General features: G+C 37.8%; 1 protein-coding gene across 3 annotated transcripts in view; it reads right to left on the bottom strand.

Moving 5' to 3' along the window:
* Positions 1-1,149: 1,149 nt before the first annotated feature.
* The window catches only part of NFYB (nuclear transcription factor Y, beta), a 17,357-nt gene continuing 702 nt past the window's right edge, over positions 1,150-17,804 (bottom strand). The window contains exons 1-8 of one of the 3 annotated variants that reach the window (XM_005861674.2): positions 17,636-17,798; positions 15,825-15,911; positions 10,708-10,801; positions 8,842-8,972; positions 5,763-5,960; positions 4,426-4,507; positions 3,581-3,660; positions 1,150-2,878 (exon numbers count right to left, since the gene is read on the bottom strand). In XM_005861674.2, the coding sequence (XP_005861736.1) occupies positions 2,846-2,878; positions 3,581-3,660; positions 4,426-4,507; positions 5,763-5,960; positions 8,842-8,972; positions 10,708-10,801; positions 15,825-15,830 (624 nt within the window). In that variant the 5' untranslated portion in view covers positions 15,831-15,911; positions 17,636-17,798 and the 3' untranslated portion in view covers positions 1,150-2,845. Of the gene's footprint in view, positions 2,879-3,580; positions 3,661-4,425; positions 4,508-5,762; positions 5,961-8,841; positions 8,973-10,707; positions 10,839-15,824; positions 15,912-17,635; positions 17,799-17,804 lie in introns of those variants that run through there. The other 2 variants (XM_014536002.1, XM_005861678.2) reach the window with 2 other exon arrangements.

Here is a 17,804-nt window from a genome sequence, read left to right as displayed (position 1 = left end):
AATTTTACCTTCCTAGTGTCATATAATTGGGTATGAGGACGTTTTAAGCTATTTGTATTTCTCTTCCTCCTACTGTGTAGTATCTATTCAGTATTTTCCTTTCTTTAAAAAAAAAAAAAAAGCCTGTTTTCTGGATGGCCTTGGTGTGTTAAAGGAATACTAGTTACCTTTAATAATGCTAACTGAACATAGTTATGAGGGTCCAACTAAAAGGATTTCCTACAGCAGTAGCAATTAGGCATGAAACATGGAAAAAAAATAGCTTCTACCATTTGCTAAGAATGAAATCTTGCAGTGCAAGATTTTTTTAAAAAATCTCTTAGGGAAAGTTATTTTATCAACAGTCCCAAACAAGAGAATATTTGTTGCTTTATGTGATAAAATATACTTTTCAGCTACTCATATAAATGATACTAAGTTAAGAGCTACACCAAAAGCTAGTCTATTTTAAGTGCATATTTTTGGTGCCCCTGAATTAGATAATTTATATCTTAACTTTTATATATATTCTATCTATGACTTAGTCTCTGAGCCCATTTCTCTCTTGGATATTTATAAAAGCAGTATGTACAAACTTACATTTTTTAAAAACACACACTTGTAGGTTAATGTAGGAACTTATATACTTACGACATTCCAGAGGGGATGAAAACATATTCAGTTCAGTGCAACATAAGCCAAGAAAGACTCCATCACTACCTCTTATGTGTGTAAAAGGAGATTATGTACCTGGCACATGCAGAATGCTAAGATTCTCTCAGAGTATGAAAGTCACATAACCCAAAGTGACCTGGTTTTACCTACTTTAAAGCTTTTAGTCAGGACTATTAGAAATTTGTTTTGGTATATATTAAAATTTTAAAGTTGTCTAATTTTTCTTTATCTTGATGCTTCAACATAACACAATCTTTTTTTTTTTTCATAACACAATCTTTAAACTACCAAAGACCAAATGCTTTTTATCAATTATATAGTGACATACTACCTGGATCAAATAGAAGATATTTCAAAAATACACTTATATGTAAGTATCAAAAGCCTAAAAATTTTGCCTATCTGTTAACCCCGCAATTCTACTTCTAAGAAATTATTTTAAGAAAACAGTCATGGATGTACACAAGATTCAGTGAAGTATTGTTTATACCTGGGAAAAGATGTATACAGTCAAAATGTCCTATAGAGGATTAAATAAATTATGCTTCAGCCACACGATAGAATAGAGGAATAAAATTAGGAGACTAATGACCTGGAAAATATGTTTGCAATATATTCCGTGAAAAAAAGCAGATTATGAAACAGTATGCAAGCAAGAACGAACCTATTTTTATAAAAATATACATATTTAGCAAAGTAAAAGGACAAATGATATTTACCAAAATATTAACACTGGTCATTTCAACATAGTAGTAGAATGATGGTTGTTTCACCACTCCTCCCCTTTTTGCTTATTTGTTCTCTGTGATGACTATTTTTTAAAGGGGAGGGGAAGTTATTAACCTCAGATTAGTCCAGATATGCCCCCAAAGGCGCCTCCAGCAAAGTAAATGCTTCTGTTCGGCCTATATGTGGGAAACTGCTTATACCTTATAAATATGAGCATCCTTCCAAGATCACATTCTCTCAAACACTCGCCCTTTTAGGCAAAATATACAATAGCAATTATTGATTTTTTTTAAAACCACACTCAAGTTAATTATCACCTAAAAGATGAAAAAATACAAATCCTTATTTCAAAAATGGAACGACCCAAATACATGCTACTAAATTATGCAAAGTTACATTATATAAGTTTAGTTTATTGCAAAGATCAAGACAGCACACTAGAAGTTGGCGGCTTCTCTTTCACCCCATTCATAGCACTCACTCAATTCTTCATGTCATTCACTCACCCATGCAAAAAAATGTCAGTATACAGACTGAGGTCTGATGCTTCCTGGTTCCCATAGTATAACCGGAAACTTGACATTTCAATTAAAAAGGTAAAATGAGGACATTTACCATCAGACTATAAAGTCCCTCTTCTGGAAGAGGATAGTAAGGTATGTTTTGGAAAAATCTGATACAAAATGAAAGGGGCACCATTTCAAGAGCACTAGGACTACATTAAACTTAAATGAATTCCAACACTTATAATAAATAAATGTAGTCTTAACAAAGCTCCAATAAACGAAAATTATCTTAACAGGCACAATGAACAGTGTAAACACTGTTAATGGGCACCAAATTTAATTGGGCAGACAATATATGCTTCTGCGTTCACACTTAATTTTTCAGTTACATTTTTTAAAAATGGTGCTGCTTACGCTATGAATGTTTTACAAAAAATTAATTTTAATAAATATGGCAAATGTTAAAAATCTAGCTAGGTTATCATGCAAGATAGTATATAACCAAGACAAACTCAAACTTATAATAAAGGCAACTTGCATTCAAAATGAACTCTACCCTTGTATTTTATTAAAAGGGCAAACATCATGAATTAACCCAGCTGCTTACTTGAATTACAAAAGTAACATGATTCAATATGAAAATAAGAAACTGTCTACAAATCTCTGACAGTAATAAATTGCAATATACAATGCATACAGGAGTCATACAGAGCAACAAACTCTTGTACAAAACAAAAATATTTTAATACCTTTAAAATCCAAATTTTTCTTTAAAATCATTCATGAAAAAGATCCTCAAGTCAGAATTAACACCTCAATTAGTCAAGCATCAGGAAGCTACATTACAGCTATTTGATATACAGAGAGACAGCTTTTCCCAGTCCTTTCCTTCTAATGTCTCTGCTTCGGAATCGTACAGACTTGCTTCTCCTACTCCACTCCATCATTTCTTCAGATCATGAAAACTGAATTTGTTGAACACCAGAAATCTAAGATTAGAAAATTTAAGTTGGCAAGAATGAAAAATTAGTTTAAAAATAACATGCATATTATAAACATTCAATGAATAAAAATAGACAATTAAGAAAAACAACAATAGAAGATGAAAAATAAGTCTACTTCTCACCCCAAATCTCTCTCTCTACCCAAGGAAACTACTTTATTAATTTCTTGTTTATATTTCTAGAAATCTTCTATGCAAATATGACCGTGTGTGTGTGTGTGTGTATAACATTACACACACATATAAAAGCCGAAGCGACCGTTAAGACCAGTCGAGCAAATGACAGGTTGCTATGATGTGCACTGATCACCAGGGGGCAGACACTCAATGCAGGAGCTGCCCCCTGGTGGTCAGTGCACTCCCACAGCCAACCTCCCACAGTCCCTCCCCCTGGACTGGGCGAGATGGCCCTGATCACCAGCCAGGACGAGGGACCCCACCCTTGCACAAATTCGTGCACCGGGCCTCGTGAGTGTGAGTGTGTGTGTGTGTGTGTGTGTGTGTGTGTGTGTGTGTGTGTATAACATTACGAGAGTACCAAACAATTATATATTCTGAGAAAATAATATTGAACCTTTTTAAAAATCAGGTTAATAATAATAATGTGTTGAAATTAACTACCTGTGATCAAAATCAATGGATATAATAAATTCTTAAAATAATTTAAACTACAAAGAAGGTACTCTACCTGTTGATATGATGTTGTGTAAACCATAACATTTTGTTGTTGACCATCTGCAGTTATTAAGCCAGCTGGTAACTGGTTAGCTAAAAGACAAAAAAAAGTTAAAGTGAGAAAAGAATTGCATCTACTTTCTTGGTCTGCACTGTAAAATTGTGCCATTAACGTCTCATTATAATTCTGCTGCTTATCAATGTAATCTTGGGCCAAAGCATAACCCCCAAATATTCCATTTTTAAAAAGCTCCCAAAGCATTTTTGATTTTCTGAATCTTCATTTCTCTGAACTGTACTTTAGCTAACTACCCATGTGTACAAACCTGCAGAAATGAGTTTCTGAGTCAGGAGTAGACCTACACCATGAGGGTTGGCTGGAAGCAACACTCACATACCTAAGCAGCATATATTTTATATATAAGAAATCATGTAAGTTTATATGAGAAATATAAAATATTTACACATAAAGTTTATATGAGAAATATAATCACCATAGACCTTTTATTTCACCATATAACAATATAATTAAAAAAATAAATCAGTTCTAATTTATTTAAATCACAAGATTTTTATATTGCAAACTACAGTTCTCAGCATTCCTATCTCACGTGAATCTTAAACGAAAAAATAAGGGCTATGGCAATCAGTTGAACTATTGGTGAAAGATTATAATGTCTGCAAAATTTAAATTTTATACTTATCCCTCACTGACTTCAAATATACGGGCATCAACTAAGAAGGACTATTCAAGACAATGCTATGTCAAAACACTCAGTGCTGATAGTCCTAAAGTACCACCACTGACATTAAATTACATTAAATTTAGTTGTATAAACGTATCACAACACTGCTTACTAAATGCCTCCTCTGTTAGTTCTTCACTTAGTCCATCTGCAGTTGTGACTGCTCCACCAATTCCTTTCTCCCCTTTCATTGCCTGGGGGAGGAGAACCAAAAAAGTAATCACTGCTATTCAAAAGAAACAGTTTTCTAAACAAGAATGCTTGATTAATTCCTAAAGTTAGGAGCTTATCTTTTTACAAACACTACACAGAGTATTTATTAACACTTCTGGTTAATTACATATGAAGAGGTCTTCAAATGCTAAAACTTTTTATACAAGTAGTAATCATCAAAAGATAGTCTTAATAATGACCTAGAAAATCTAAATTATTTATGGGTAAAATTAAATAAATTATTCTAATTCCACACTACATCAAAAGGAAAATAGAACTCTACTTACAGATGAAATAGTCTGTAAAATAGTATAAATAAATATTCAGCTTATGAATCTACTACAAATGACCCAAGTTATCAATTACATATACACTTTCAGCCAACTGGGCAGTACTGTAACAGCAAATTTAAAGTTTAATTTTTTTTTTTAAGAACAACAAACACCTTTATTACATGAACTAAGATAAGAAGGAGGGTTTATTTGCCTTTCTGGGCCTTGATTTTGCTCAGATAGATGGAGCTTAAAATTTCTAAATCAAAATTACAGTTTGGACCAAAGACCTCTAAGTTATCTTCCATTCTAAGGTCCCACGATGCTAAAGACTTGGAAAAATACTGTGAAGAATTTACATATTTCTTCCTACTTTAATCATTCCATAAAGGTATCACGAATTTAATGGTATCCTAACACTAAAGATACTAAGAAAATATTTTGAAAGCAAAGTGAATCATATACCCAACTTGCAGTGCAGAAATAAATACGCCGATTTTAACTCATTTTCACAAAATTCATAGGCAACGACTACCTCTTAACAATACCCGCACACACTGACATTATTGAGCACTCAGCTAAATGCAGTCCATAGGCTGTTCCACCTGATCCTCTCAATATGCTGGGAGGCAGGGACTATTATTACCTCACCTTACAGATTAGGAAACCAAGGCCTAACGTACTTAAATAAGCTGCCCAGGGTCACAGAGTTCACATGTGGTGGAGCTGGGATTCACCCTCCAGAGTCCACGTTCTTAATCATTACGTAACTATGCTGTCATTAGTAATAACCAAAGGAAAAAGAAAGGACTTACTACTTACGTACAGTAACGTAAGTGATGACACACATCTAACAAATGTTATGTAGTTTGCTATAAAATGAATTTTTAAGCAATACATTTTACAAGTTAGTGAATAGTGTATCTTATTTTCTTAGAAGCATAATGGAAGACATTTTACTCACCTCTCTGAATTTCTGAAGGTATAATTTTAGAGGTTCTACATAACTGTCAAAGCCTAAGGTAGACATGGCAAAGAGGATATCTTCGCCATTGATTGTCTTCCGTTTCTCTTGATGGCATCTTTCGCTGGCCTCCGATGTTATAAAGCTGATGAACTCACTCACACATTCCTGAACACATTCTTTGGCATCTTTCGCAATCTGAAGAGAAAAATGAAAGGTAAATTTGCAGGGAATATAATCATCACCTTCCTAACAATGTGCAAAAGTGAAAGCTATTCAGAATAATACAAACTTCAGTTTATGACTAAACCTTTAATCTTTGAAATATATGCTAATAACATAAACACAATTTGTACTATTAAAATTCCACCCTCAGAGTGAAAATTAAAAACTCAAATACAAGTCAGAGAAGCCTTGACAACTATTCACAGAAAACAGATATAATCTATAATAATAAAAGCATAATATGCTAATTAGACCGGACAACCTTCGGGATGAAGTTGGGGCTGCAAGGGAAGCCCAGGTCCTGGGTGCCAGCGGGAAGCTGGTATCGGCAGCTGGGGGAAGGGAGGCCTACTCTTGCATCGGGCTCTAGTTTAGTTATAAAAGCAACCACTGGACGTCCCTTCCATCCCAAGATAAAAACCCTTACTAATGAGTGTCCCCAGAAAACCAGGTTGTGTGTAGACAGTATACTGTGGGCTACAGACTTCGGTACCAGTTCTGTGCTCTACCATTTCCCAGAATAAGGGCACCAAAATTTTGAAAAACAAACACTGAAGTCACATAAGACTTACAAGGGAGTGAAAGAATGACACCTGGTGACATTTTTTCTACTGAAAATGCAAAGTGTCAGGTATAGGTTTTGAGTTTATTAAAAAGCCTACCCAGCCCTTGCTGGTTGCACAGTGGTTAGAGCGCTGGCCCGACTGAAGGGTGGGCTCGATTCCAGTCAAGGGCATGTACCTCAGTTGCAGGCTCGATCCCCGGCCCAGGTTGGGGCACATGCAGGCGGCAAGCAATCCATATGTCTCTCTCACTTCGATGTTTCTCTCTCTCTCTCTCTCCCTTCCACTCTCTCTTAAAAAAAATATATCAATGGCAAAAATATCCTCTGGTAAGGATTAACAACAACAAAAAAGCCTACCTAAAGAAGCACACACCCACCACCTCATAAAAACCGTTCTCCTAAGGGCCTGGGGTTTGAAAATAAGACTCTAATGGACTCAATTATGCAATTCCAAAGCCACTCTAATAGGAATGACACTCAAAATCCTTGCTAAAACATACTGTCTTTCATCTCCATACCTAAACAGCATCCTGGAGAAAAGTAAACAAATTTCATAAATGCAGTCAAGCAAGATAATATAATGTGAGCTGTATATATAACTTTAGATAGCTAGTAGCCACGTTAAAAGAAACAGGTAAGTTAATTTTACATGTTTTATTTAACCCAATAAACCTAAAATATTATTTAAACACAGGATCAATTTAAAAATTGAGGTATTTTCATTCTTTTTTTCATACAAACTTCTAAAATCTGGTCTATGCTTTACATTTCAAGTGCATCTCAATTAGCTCAATAACATTTCAAGTGCTCGATAACCACTTGTAGCTGTGGGTACTGGACAACAGTGCAGGCCTAGCCTCAGCAATCATCAGCAGTTGTGCTTTTTTCCCCTTAAAATATAAAGAGACCCAGCAGGTGTGAGTCAGTAGTTGAGCCTTGGAGCCCATGGTTCAATTCCCAGTCAGGGCACATGCCCAGGTTGCAGGCTCGATCCCCAGTAGGGGATGTATAGAAGCAGCCGATCAATGGTTTTCCCTCATCATTGGTGTTTCTATCTCCCTCTCCCTTCCTCTCTGAAATCAATAAAAAAAAATATTTTAAAAAACAAACAAACATAAAGAGGACCTCTCAAACTGGAACTTCTACGCTGAGTGATATATTTTAATAATATATTTATTTATTTAAAAGCTTTATTACTTTCACGTATACTTTATAAGCTATAATAAAATGATAGAAGTTTATTATGCAATATAAAACATAAAAAGTGTGAATTTTATTTGAGACCAAGTGGTGAGTACAGTGACGAATTTTTTAAATTGTTCTAACAAAACTACTTAAAAAATTACCAGTTGAATTTAAATGTATGTTAAGATCTATAATTTTATAAAAAAGTTGTTTCACACTGGCCAGGTGGTTCAGTTGGTTGGAGTATCGTCCTGTACACCAAAAGGTTGTGGGTTCAATCCCTATCGGGGCAAGTATAGGAGTCAACCACGAGAGGTTCTCTCTCACATCAATGTTTCTCTGTCTCTCCCTCTCTCTCTCTAAAACAGCGGTCGCCAACCAGTAGTCCGCAGACTACTGGTGGTCCATGAGGTCCGAAACACTGGCGACTGCTGCTCTAAAAATCAATTTTAAAAAATGTTCTCTCAGGTAAAATGACAAAAACATAAAAAACAAAATAGTTGTTTCCAAATAAAAGGATTTTTTAAAAAATATATTTTATTGATTTTAGAGAGGAAAGGAGAGGGAGAGAGAGATAGAAACATCAATGATGAGAGAGAATCATTGATTGGCTGTCTCCTGCACACCCCCTACTGGGGATCGAGTCCACAACCCAGGCATGTGCCCTTGGCTGGAATTGAACCTGAGACCCTTCAGTCCGCAGGCTGATGCTCCATTGAGCCAAACCAGCTAGGGTATAAAAGGGTTTTTAAAAAATCCTTGTAATACATGTATCAGTCCAATATGACCCAATTTTGCTGCAACATTATGGAAGTTACCTCATATGCCCAAACCTGATAGCTCTGACAATACACCTATTTTTTTTAAGTTTCTTATATTTCATCTGCTTATAATAGGTGGGAGAAGGAGCACATTTGGGGGACATGATAGAACTTAAAATGGAATATTGTTCAGTAACTAAGTATTAGAATTGAAAGAAATACTTGATTTGCTGAAGGACTGAAATCAGTAACTAACTGTAGTCATGAACTATGTTCACGTAGTTTTACATCCCACCCCACCCCATCCCCAAAATCTCCTAGTTAAGCTTCTCCTCCACATTACCTTTCCCGTCTGAGGTATGGCATTTTTCATTATCCTTGCCACATTTGCAATTGGAAGATATATATCTTGTTCTCTGAAACTTTCTTTTGAACCATTTGTGTCTTCATGATCATTCATGCTGTCCTCATTATCTAAAGAAATAAAAGTAATTTAGTTTAAGGCTTCTCATAATTTTTACTTCAAGGTAGAGAGAAGACTGTCTATAGCAATCTAGGATGAGAGCCATTCTGGCTCATTTCCTAACCCTTTTTAGGGATTGGGATATAGTAGTTTTTTTCACCACTTTCTCAGGGCCAGAACGAATCCCACTCCTTAATTTCAAACCTACTGTCTAGAACACTTTGGTCCTCAACTCTCCTACTCAAATCCTACCTACTCATTCTCCAAGAGCTCAATAACAACCTCGCACAGCACTTCAGAAGTGAGCTCTGCTTTCACGAAACATCACAAGTGCCTCTCTGCATCTTTCTGACACACTGTATGATTCTTTTTATTTCTGACTAGACGCCCGGTGCAAGAAATTGGCCCTCTCGCAGTCCAGGAGCCCTTGGGGGATGTCCGACTGATGGCTTCTGACTGCCGTCTTCTGACTGCCGCAGTCGGACATCCTTAGCGCAGCTGTGGAGGCGGTAGAGGCTCCTGACACCACCAGTCTGCTCGCCAGCCGTGAGCCTGGCTTCTGGCTGAGTGGCGATCCCGCTGTGGGAGTGCACTGACCACCAGGGGGCAGCTCCTGCACTGAGCGTTTGCCCCCTGGTGGTCAGTGCACATCATAGTGACCGGTCACTCCACCGTTCGGTCAATTTGCATATTAGCCTTTTATTATATAGGATTCCTTCTATTAGATTTTTTTCTACTTGAGACCAGGGGTCAGCTTTGTCTCTTTCCTAGCACTTGGTAGCACCTATAACAAAACAAGTGCTCATAAATGTTTCCCATGACTGAGCTATAAAACTTACAGACCCTGACCTATGATGATGGCTCCTTGACTATTGCTAGATTAAGAGCTTATATGTCTACCCAAAGCCAAATTTACCTAGAAAGGGAAAATTGGACTTGAATATTACTGATCTAATTGGTTTATTACTAATGTAGTTATAGTTTTGAACAAAGCTATAGCAGTGATCCAGTTATTACAAAAAGTGAATTTTCAAATTACGTAGATTTAGATATAACTGATGCTTTCCCAGTACCAATAATACCCTTTGATGATTAAATGCATTATCTTGTAAGGAAACTTCCCACTCTTTATATGAATTAAATAGGAAAGTCACTTAAGCTGATTCAGTATACATTTTCATGTGTTTAAAAGGATGTTGTCAAAATTAACTTGTTTAAGTATGTTTTAGGATGAAGTAACTAATTGCCTCCTCTAATTGTCTTCTACAAAAATGTATCTTAATGCTTTTAATCTTACAAATCAGAATGCCACAAAACCAAATTATTTCTGATAGGCCAATTTTAATACCTACAGAACTCAAACTTAATATTGAAGGAAAAACAAAAATAAATCTGTTTATAAGTACTAAAAATAATAGCTAGCAACTCACCCTCTAAAGAACTTTTTACTGTTCCAACTGAGTAAGAATTTTTTATGTTTCATTCTCAAATAGGAAATCAGTAACAAATTTTTAAAGAAACTTTAAAAGGCATACTCTTACAGAATTCTTTTTTATAACTCATCACTCTTTGAAGACTATTGCTAATTAAAGTAGCACAGTACACCTTTATACACTTTCACTGAATGGTGATGCAAGATTGCTAATTTAACTATAAAGACAAAAGTAGCCTATAGCATCATATTAATAAAATTTCCACTTCCTAATTTGCTTCTACTTGTGAAGCTGTTCTGACTGTGGCTCTTACCATCAGGAGGCTGTATAACAAAGTGACTTCCTCCAATATAGTCTGCAGAAATTCCTAATTGAGAAGCATCTGTTGTAGAACTGTCACCATCCATCTAGGAAGAAAAAGTGTTTCAATCTTCTTCAGTAAAACTTGTGTAAAAAACATAACAGAGTCAGTGCTCATGAAATATCATAGGACAGGTCAACTACATTTTTCATAGCTTAAGCTTACTAAAAGAAAACATTTCTATTTCTTGATTTGGAAACCTTTTGATAATTTGCCAACTATCCAAGAGTTCCCTACCATCCTCCATAAGTGAAAACATAAGACCAACAGGGAAACAAAATAAGGAAATGAATCTAAAATACACATCTCTTTATTTTCAACTGCATAACCCTGACATATAGTATAGACAACTCTGATTTATAGCCTAACTTACCCCTGGATTAACAAGCAAAACCAAAATAAGTAGTCTCCTAAAAGCCACCTGTGTGCGGCACGTTCGGCTCGCCTGCTGAAGCCTAATATTCCTAGGAAAACCTCTGGTTCCTCTGCAAACTTCCTTTGTGGTCTCACGGAAGTTCCACAATAGACAATGTCTTGATTCAAACTGTTGTCTGGGACAAGAAGTATATGAATTCCTTGCACAATCTGTACCCATGTAACCAAGCATGCACCCACATTTTGAATGAGCCCATCAGCCTCTAATTCTAGCCAAAGGTTCATTTTCTCTTTCCCCTACCCTCACACTTTTGATTCTTTAAAGAAAAAAGAAAAGGAGGGGTCAAGGAGACTGGAGTTCTGCATATAAGGGTAGGAAAATTATAACCACAGACGAGAGTGAGAGTTAAAATGGCTATTTGAAAAGATGCCTGCTTAATTAATTTTGGTCAGAGCTAAAAGAATTTTAAGAGGGAAAAATCTGGAAAAAAACAGAACCGTTCATTTTAAACTACTACACTTTATTTCACCAACATGACAAACCCTGGAAGTCTTTCGGCTTTGCAGATAATACTTAAAAAGAGAGAGAAAAAACAACAACAAAAACAAAAAACAAGGGACTGGCTAGTTGTGGGTAGAAAATTTTTAATGCATTATCTGAATAAACAGTATAGCAAAATTTAAGTGGAATATATACATGCTTTCAGGCCAAATCAAGAGACACTTGATCCTAAATATTCATCAAGCCCAGAACCCAGCTATTTGAGATAGGGAAGGTGATTTATTTCCATTTTATATAGAAATACATTTAACCAATAGGGATTCTTGTTTTCAGAGATCAGTAGGAGAGGCAGAGTCATAACTCACTGACTGTATATCACTTCTTAGAGGCCCTGGCTGGGTAGCTCAGTTAGAGTACTGTCCTGATAGGCCAAGGTTGTGGTCAGGGCCCATACAAGAAACAACCAATGAATGCATAAATAAGTGGAACAACAAATTGCTGTCTCTCTAAAATCAATCAATCAGTCAAATTTTTTTTTTAAAGTATGAGTAAATAGGTACCCTGTACTTTCACAAATTATTAAAGGTATGTGAATTCTGTTCTCTACCCCCTAAAAAAACTATGTAAATTACGAAATATATCTGTATTTCCAATTACGTTAGATACCGCAGTCAACAGATGTATCAAATAAATGCCTTATTACTGAAGACTTTGTAAAGTCCAACAGAGATGGAAAGAAGTGTTAGACAAGGACACAGATACTGCAGTTAATATAAATGCATGGGAAACATTACCCAAATATAAAATACTGTATTGATCCTACAATACAAACAAGATACTAGGGGAGTAGTCTTTAATAGATAGACATGATGATAGGTTTTACTAGCCGTAAAAAAGCTCAATTAGAATAGCTGTGAATTGACTAGTTTTTACAATGCCCTAGGGGAGATCACGGTGCAGGAGACAGGACCAGTGGTTGTTTCAGAACAAACAACTGAAAACAACTCTTTTTAATAGGGGAGAAAATAACCACAGTAAAAAATTCTTTCCAAAATGAATATCCACAGGATACCATGAGTCTTTTTAAATTAGTTGATCTGCAGGACACTGTTCAAATAACTAGGATCTGAGAGATTAATTTATAAATATAACATAAAAAGTAAAGGCAAAAAGTTAAAAATCGCAATATCGCCGAAACCGGTTTGGCTCAGTGGATAGAGCGTCGGCCTACAGACTGAAAGGTCCCAGGTTCGATTCCGGTCAAGGGCATGTACCTTGGTTGCGGGCACATCCCTAGTAGGAGATGTGCAGGAGGCAGCTGATCGATGTTTCTCTCTCATCGATGTTTCTAACTCTCTATCTCTCTCCCTTCCTCTCTGTAAAAAATCAATAAAATATATTTTTTTTAAAAATCGCAATATCTTGTCATGCACTGGAATTAGCAGCAAGATCATCATTTGGATTAGCCTCTAAACCTCAGCTTCTAAAAAATGTACTGACAGTATTTTGGAGTTGTCAGAATTAAACAAAGAACAGAAACCTGCTAAGGACAGTGTTTGGCACTGAGTACTCAGGAGACATTAGCTATCACCTCCCCTTCTTTGAAGATAAGCCACCCAGCCATCATGGGCTTAGCTGTCTATATCTCTGGTTCCGTAAGTTTTAGCTTTCCTGTCCTTTCACCATACCTTCTGTCTTCCTCCCATACTTTAAACCCAGTGTTCCCCCATCCTCCTGAAATCTTTTGGGTTTACTCCATTCTGCAAGCCAAAACTTAAGTGTTCCCTTCTCTGAATCCCCAAAGCACTTATACCTTTCATTCAACAAATGAATGTGCACATCAACAAATTAGCCTCTTCTTTAATGCTTACAATATGCTATCTACATATTGGGAGAGATGGAACTTGCTACATCCCAAAGATTTCTTTCTAGGTCTAAAATATCCTATAAATATTTCTAAAAATAGATTATCAATTGTAAGCAAGCCAGTCAACAAACATTTACCAAGTAAACACTTAGTACTTATGAGGTTCCTGCAATATGGGAAAGCAGTCACCAGCACAGACAAGTCTCTGTCCTCATCTAGCAGAGAAGACAAATGTTACGCAAACTGGGGGCATGGGGAAGGGGTGGTAAGCATAGCCTATCAGTACTTCCAAGGAATGTGCTGGAATTGGATCACCTGGTTTGAATTTCCTACTACTTGCTGGTCATGAGACCTTGAGCAAGTAGGATGAGAATAGAACTTGCCATGTAAAGACAGCATGGTACAATAGGAGCTATTAAATAATTACAAATGATTAACTGTTAGTGCTAAGGAAAACAAAGATGTTTTGTTGTATGTTTGGGGAGTTTTCCCGAAAGGGACCTCATAGTCCGAGAGTCAAGGAAGGCTGTGTTAGGAAATCACATTTAAACTGAGACTGAAAGATGAACAGAAATCAGTTAGGCAGGGAAAGATGGGAAAAGAATGTTCCAAACAAAGGAAAGAGGGAAATATAGTCCTGGTGGATTAGAGCAAGCTAAGTGGGGGCTAGATCAAGCAGTGCAGTGGACAAGAGCAAAGGGGGCAAATCAGATTTCTTTTTTAAAAGACCACTCGGGCTACAGTCCAGTGTAACAATGAACTGAGGGGGGCAAGGACAGGGGCAGACCAGCAAGGACCACAGTGCTGCAATCAGGGCAGGAACGCAGGCAAGATGATGGTCGCTCCAGTATCTGGAGACTGGAGAGAGCAGAGGCTGAAGAGATGTTAGCAGTAGGTAAAAGCAGCAGATCTGACTGAACCAGAGCTGGAGGAAGAACCAAGGATAATGCTGGGATTCGTGCAGCTGGGCAGACGATGCCACTGCTGCAGAGAACGGGAAGGAAGAGCCTGACTGAAGTTGGTGACCAAGAATGTATAAGTGGTACCAGGATGCCCACTTGTGACACTTACTGGTGAAGGACAGGGAACAGAGGGAAGAGCAGGTAGGAAAATGACAAGAGAACGGGTAAAACGATGAATCATTAGGATCAAGGGAACTTGATCCTAGGAAAAGAGTAGTTAAATCCCAATGAATTCCTTTAGTAACAATTCTAATTATTTAGTTGAAAATAGTGTTCTCTAAAATATGTGACGTTAATGGTCAGCTGGCTAAGAAATGCACCTGGTTTCGGATTCATCTTACCAGGAGGCATGATGGAACAGTGGCTCTTAGAACAGACCACATGGGTTTGAAGCTGAGCTCCCCCCTTCGTAGCTGTATGTCTTTCCGTACCATTCTCTTTGTGCTTCCGCTTCCCCATTTAAATGGGGCTGCTATGAGAGGTGAAGTTATTGTGCCTTTTAGCACTTAGCAAAGAGCACCATATGTAGGAAGAACTGGACAAATGAAACCTTCTATGACTACTGTCCCTTCAAATGCAGTTCTCATCATCTTTCCAGGCATGAAGAGTGGGTCCCTCACTTAACCTAACTAATCTTGTTTTCAATTCTTATAATCTGATAAAAAAGAAATCTTAGTGCTAGAACGTGCCTTTCTAAGGATCACCAGATGCAGCTCTTTTAATTTAGCAGTGAGGCAATCACTGCTCAAGGCCTGATGTCACAGATATAGTAGCAGATCCAGGACTAAGTATCCAGGCAGGCCAAGGGGAATCTCGACACTCAATTATCCTGTGAAATCCCCCCTTGGACCATGCAAATGTACTCTCCATTCCCTAAACGTAAGTTACTCGCCTTCAGGCTTCTGCATTTGGCAATACCCCCCACCTAGCCAAATCCCATTCAACCTTCAAGGCTCATTTGGAGGCCTACAAGCTCCCCTCCATGACACTCCCACTACCCAGGCCTACCCACCTCTCGTCTTTTCATTTGTACCGTCCTTATTTAGAGCCAGCATTTTCCATTCCACACATAACTGTCCTTGAAGTACTCAATTCGACTAAAGCCCTACCAGATAAACAGACAGCCTCTTAAGAGCTGGGACAAGCTTTGTATCCTGTAGCTGACAGCCCTCTGGGGCCCACAGCAAACACTATAGACCAAGTCACTACAAAGAAGGAAGCTTTGGGAATGAATAGCGGTACTGTCTGTCTAGACTTGAAAGGCATTCATCCTATAAGGAATCTCCAATATAAAATCAGTTGTAATTTCCAGCTAATTACTGTGCAAATCTAATTAACAACCAAAATGGTAAAACATACTTACTGTCATGAAATACTGTCAGAACGGTGTTGTCAGGGGTGTTCAAGAACACCCTTCCAAACCGGTGTCTAATACTTGCCCAATTTCCACCTGGAATATAAACATGTATCAGTGGGAAAAATGTATAGCCTACAGGCTTTCTTGTTTGTAAAATTTTAAAAGGCAGGTATAATTTTACCTACAATTCTTATTCAATGGAGTGCATGGTGTAAAACCGTGCAAAAAGCAGGCACCCAATAAATGTTTGTTAAATTGGAAGATTTATTTTGGAGAACTCAAATTTTAAAAGTTGATTCTATTGCAGGGGGGATTGCTTTTCCAACATAACTCTGAGTTTAGTCATGCTCACCATATTCATCACAACACACCAAATTATATAATATGCAAGAGACAAAAAATTACATATCTAAACTACTTAAAATATTAACAGCCAAGACACAATATCGACTTAATTTGGAGATGGTTTTCTTAATGTTTTAGAATGAGATTCAGGGGCCCAAAAGGGGAGAAAATTTTATCTCAGAATATAATGCTTTAAAATTAAATATCTCAAATTATACTGGAAAGATACATGCTGTCCAGAGAACATACACAGAACAACACAATCAATTAAGACCTCTATTTATAATTTTAAAGCACCACCAATCTGGACTAAAATTGCATCTGAATAGCTCTTCATTCTCACTGTAAATAGCTGAATAAATTGGTATCAATTACTAATGCTACAATCTCCATTTCTCATTTGTTCTTTTCCTTTTTTCAAGTGAAACAATTAGAGGAGAAGTGTCAAAACAAAAACATCCTTTCAGTGTTAATTTTAAGGGAAGAAAAATAATAGGCATTCCAGCATGAAATCTAGTAAACAGCAGGAAAAGATTGTAGCCACTGAAATTGACTTTTCAAAAAGCCATTACAAGGGTAGAGGCAGCAAAGACAGGCTGACATTGTCTGCTATAATCGTAAAAGCAATTTTTAATTTCTTTTCAAATATTGTCCTCTTTTTAACCGCAACATTGCCCAAAAAATTATTTCCTGTAACTAGAAGTGTTATTTTTTTTTAAGGGTATCTTTGGGGGGAAGGGGGAAATCCTCACAACACTTAAAATATAAGATTATATATATAATTTGTGTATTTGCTTGGGGGTGGGGGTGGGGATGGGTCTACCCCTCACACCACACTCACCCAAATAGTTGAGTATTTAGATTCAGTAAATTAAAGAAAAACGTTCTCACCCCATATGGCATATATATTTTAAAGGCAGGTTATGATATATGTGAAAGCTCAAGGGAATGAGTACATCTGCTTAATGTTTGAAGAAATGCAAATGATATCCAAGAAAAGCGGCAGACCCCTCCTCCGCCTTCCCTTCTTCGGCATCAACAACCGGAGTTTTGCATCAATAAAAGTCCTTAAATTGAACTCCAAGAACAGGGATAACTGAACTGTCTTTGAGGGGATTCTGGTTAAACTTCCAATACTTTGCAAATAGAGCCCCTACTTGCAAATGCCACTCACACCGACGGGCTCACCCCCTCCCTTCCCGCTGCCGACTCGTTTGCATACGAGCCCGAGCCACCCGGTGACCGGCGACTCGCGCGCGGCCCACGGACGGTGAAGTCCAAGGTGAGCGGGATGCGCTGTGTTTGTTTTGTTTTGAAAGGTCGCGCCCTACCTGAGCTAAGTCACCCCGCTAGAGGACTTTGGGGGAGACTGCGACTGGTGGGTGTTCTGTATGCTTTGTTCTCGGAGACCAGTGCTCCGAGGGCCCGACACCGCCTCTCGCCTCCCCCGCGAGGTTCCACCTGAGTCCCACCTTCGGGGCCAGTCCCCGGACCGCAAGCCGCCAGATGGCTGCCTCCTTCCCGTGCAAACCCGACTGAGGGGCGACCGGATCCATTCCTTCCTCCCGGGGCCTCGCTTCCTCCCCACGACGGTGCGCGGGCGGACCCTGCACCCCAGCCCCCAGACTGTCAGCCCCGCCG

This window comes from Myotis brandtii, unplaced genomic scaffold, assembly GCF_000412655.1.
Source record: "Myotis brandtii unplaced genomic scaffold, ASM41265v1 scaffold155, whole genome shotgun sequence".
In the NCBI taxonomy this organism is placed as follows: Eukaryota; Metazoa; Chordata; class Mammalia; order Chiroptera; family Vespertilionidae; genus Myotis; species Myotis brandtii.
Note: the sequence above shows the minus strand (reverse complement) of the source record. Positions and strands in the feature narration are given on the sequence as shown.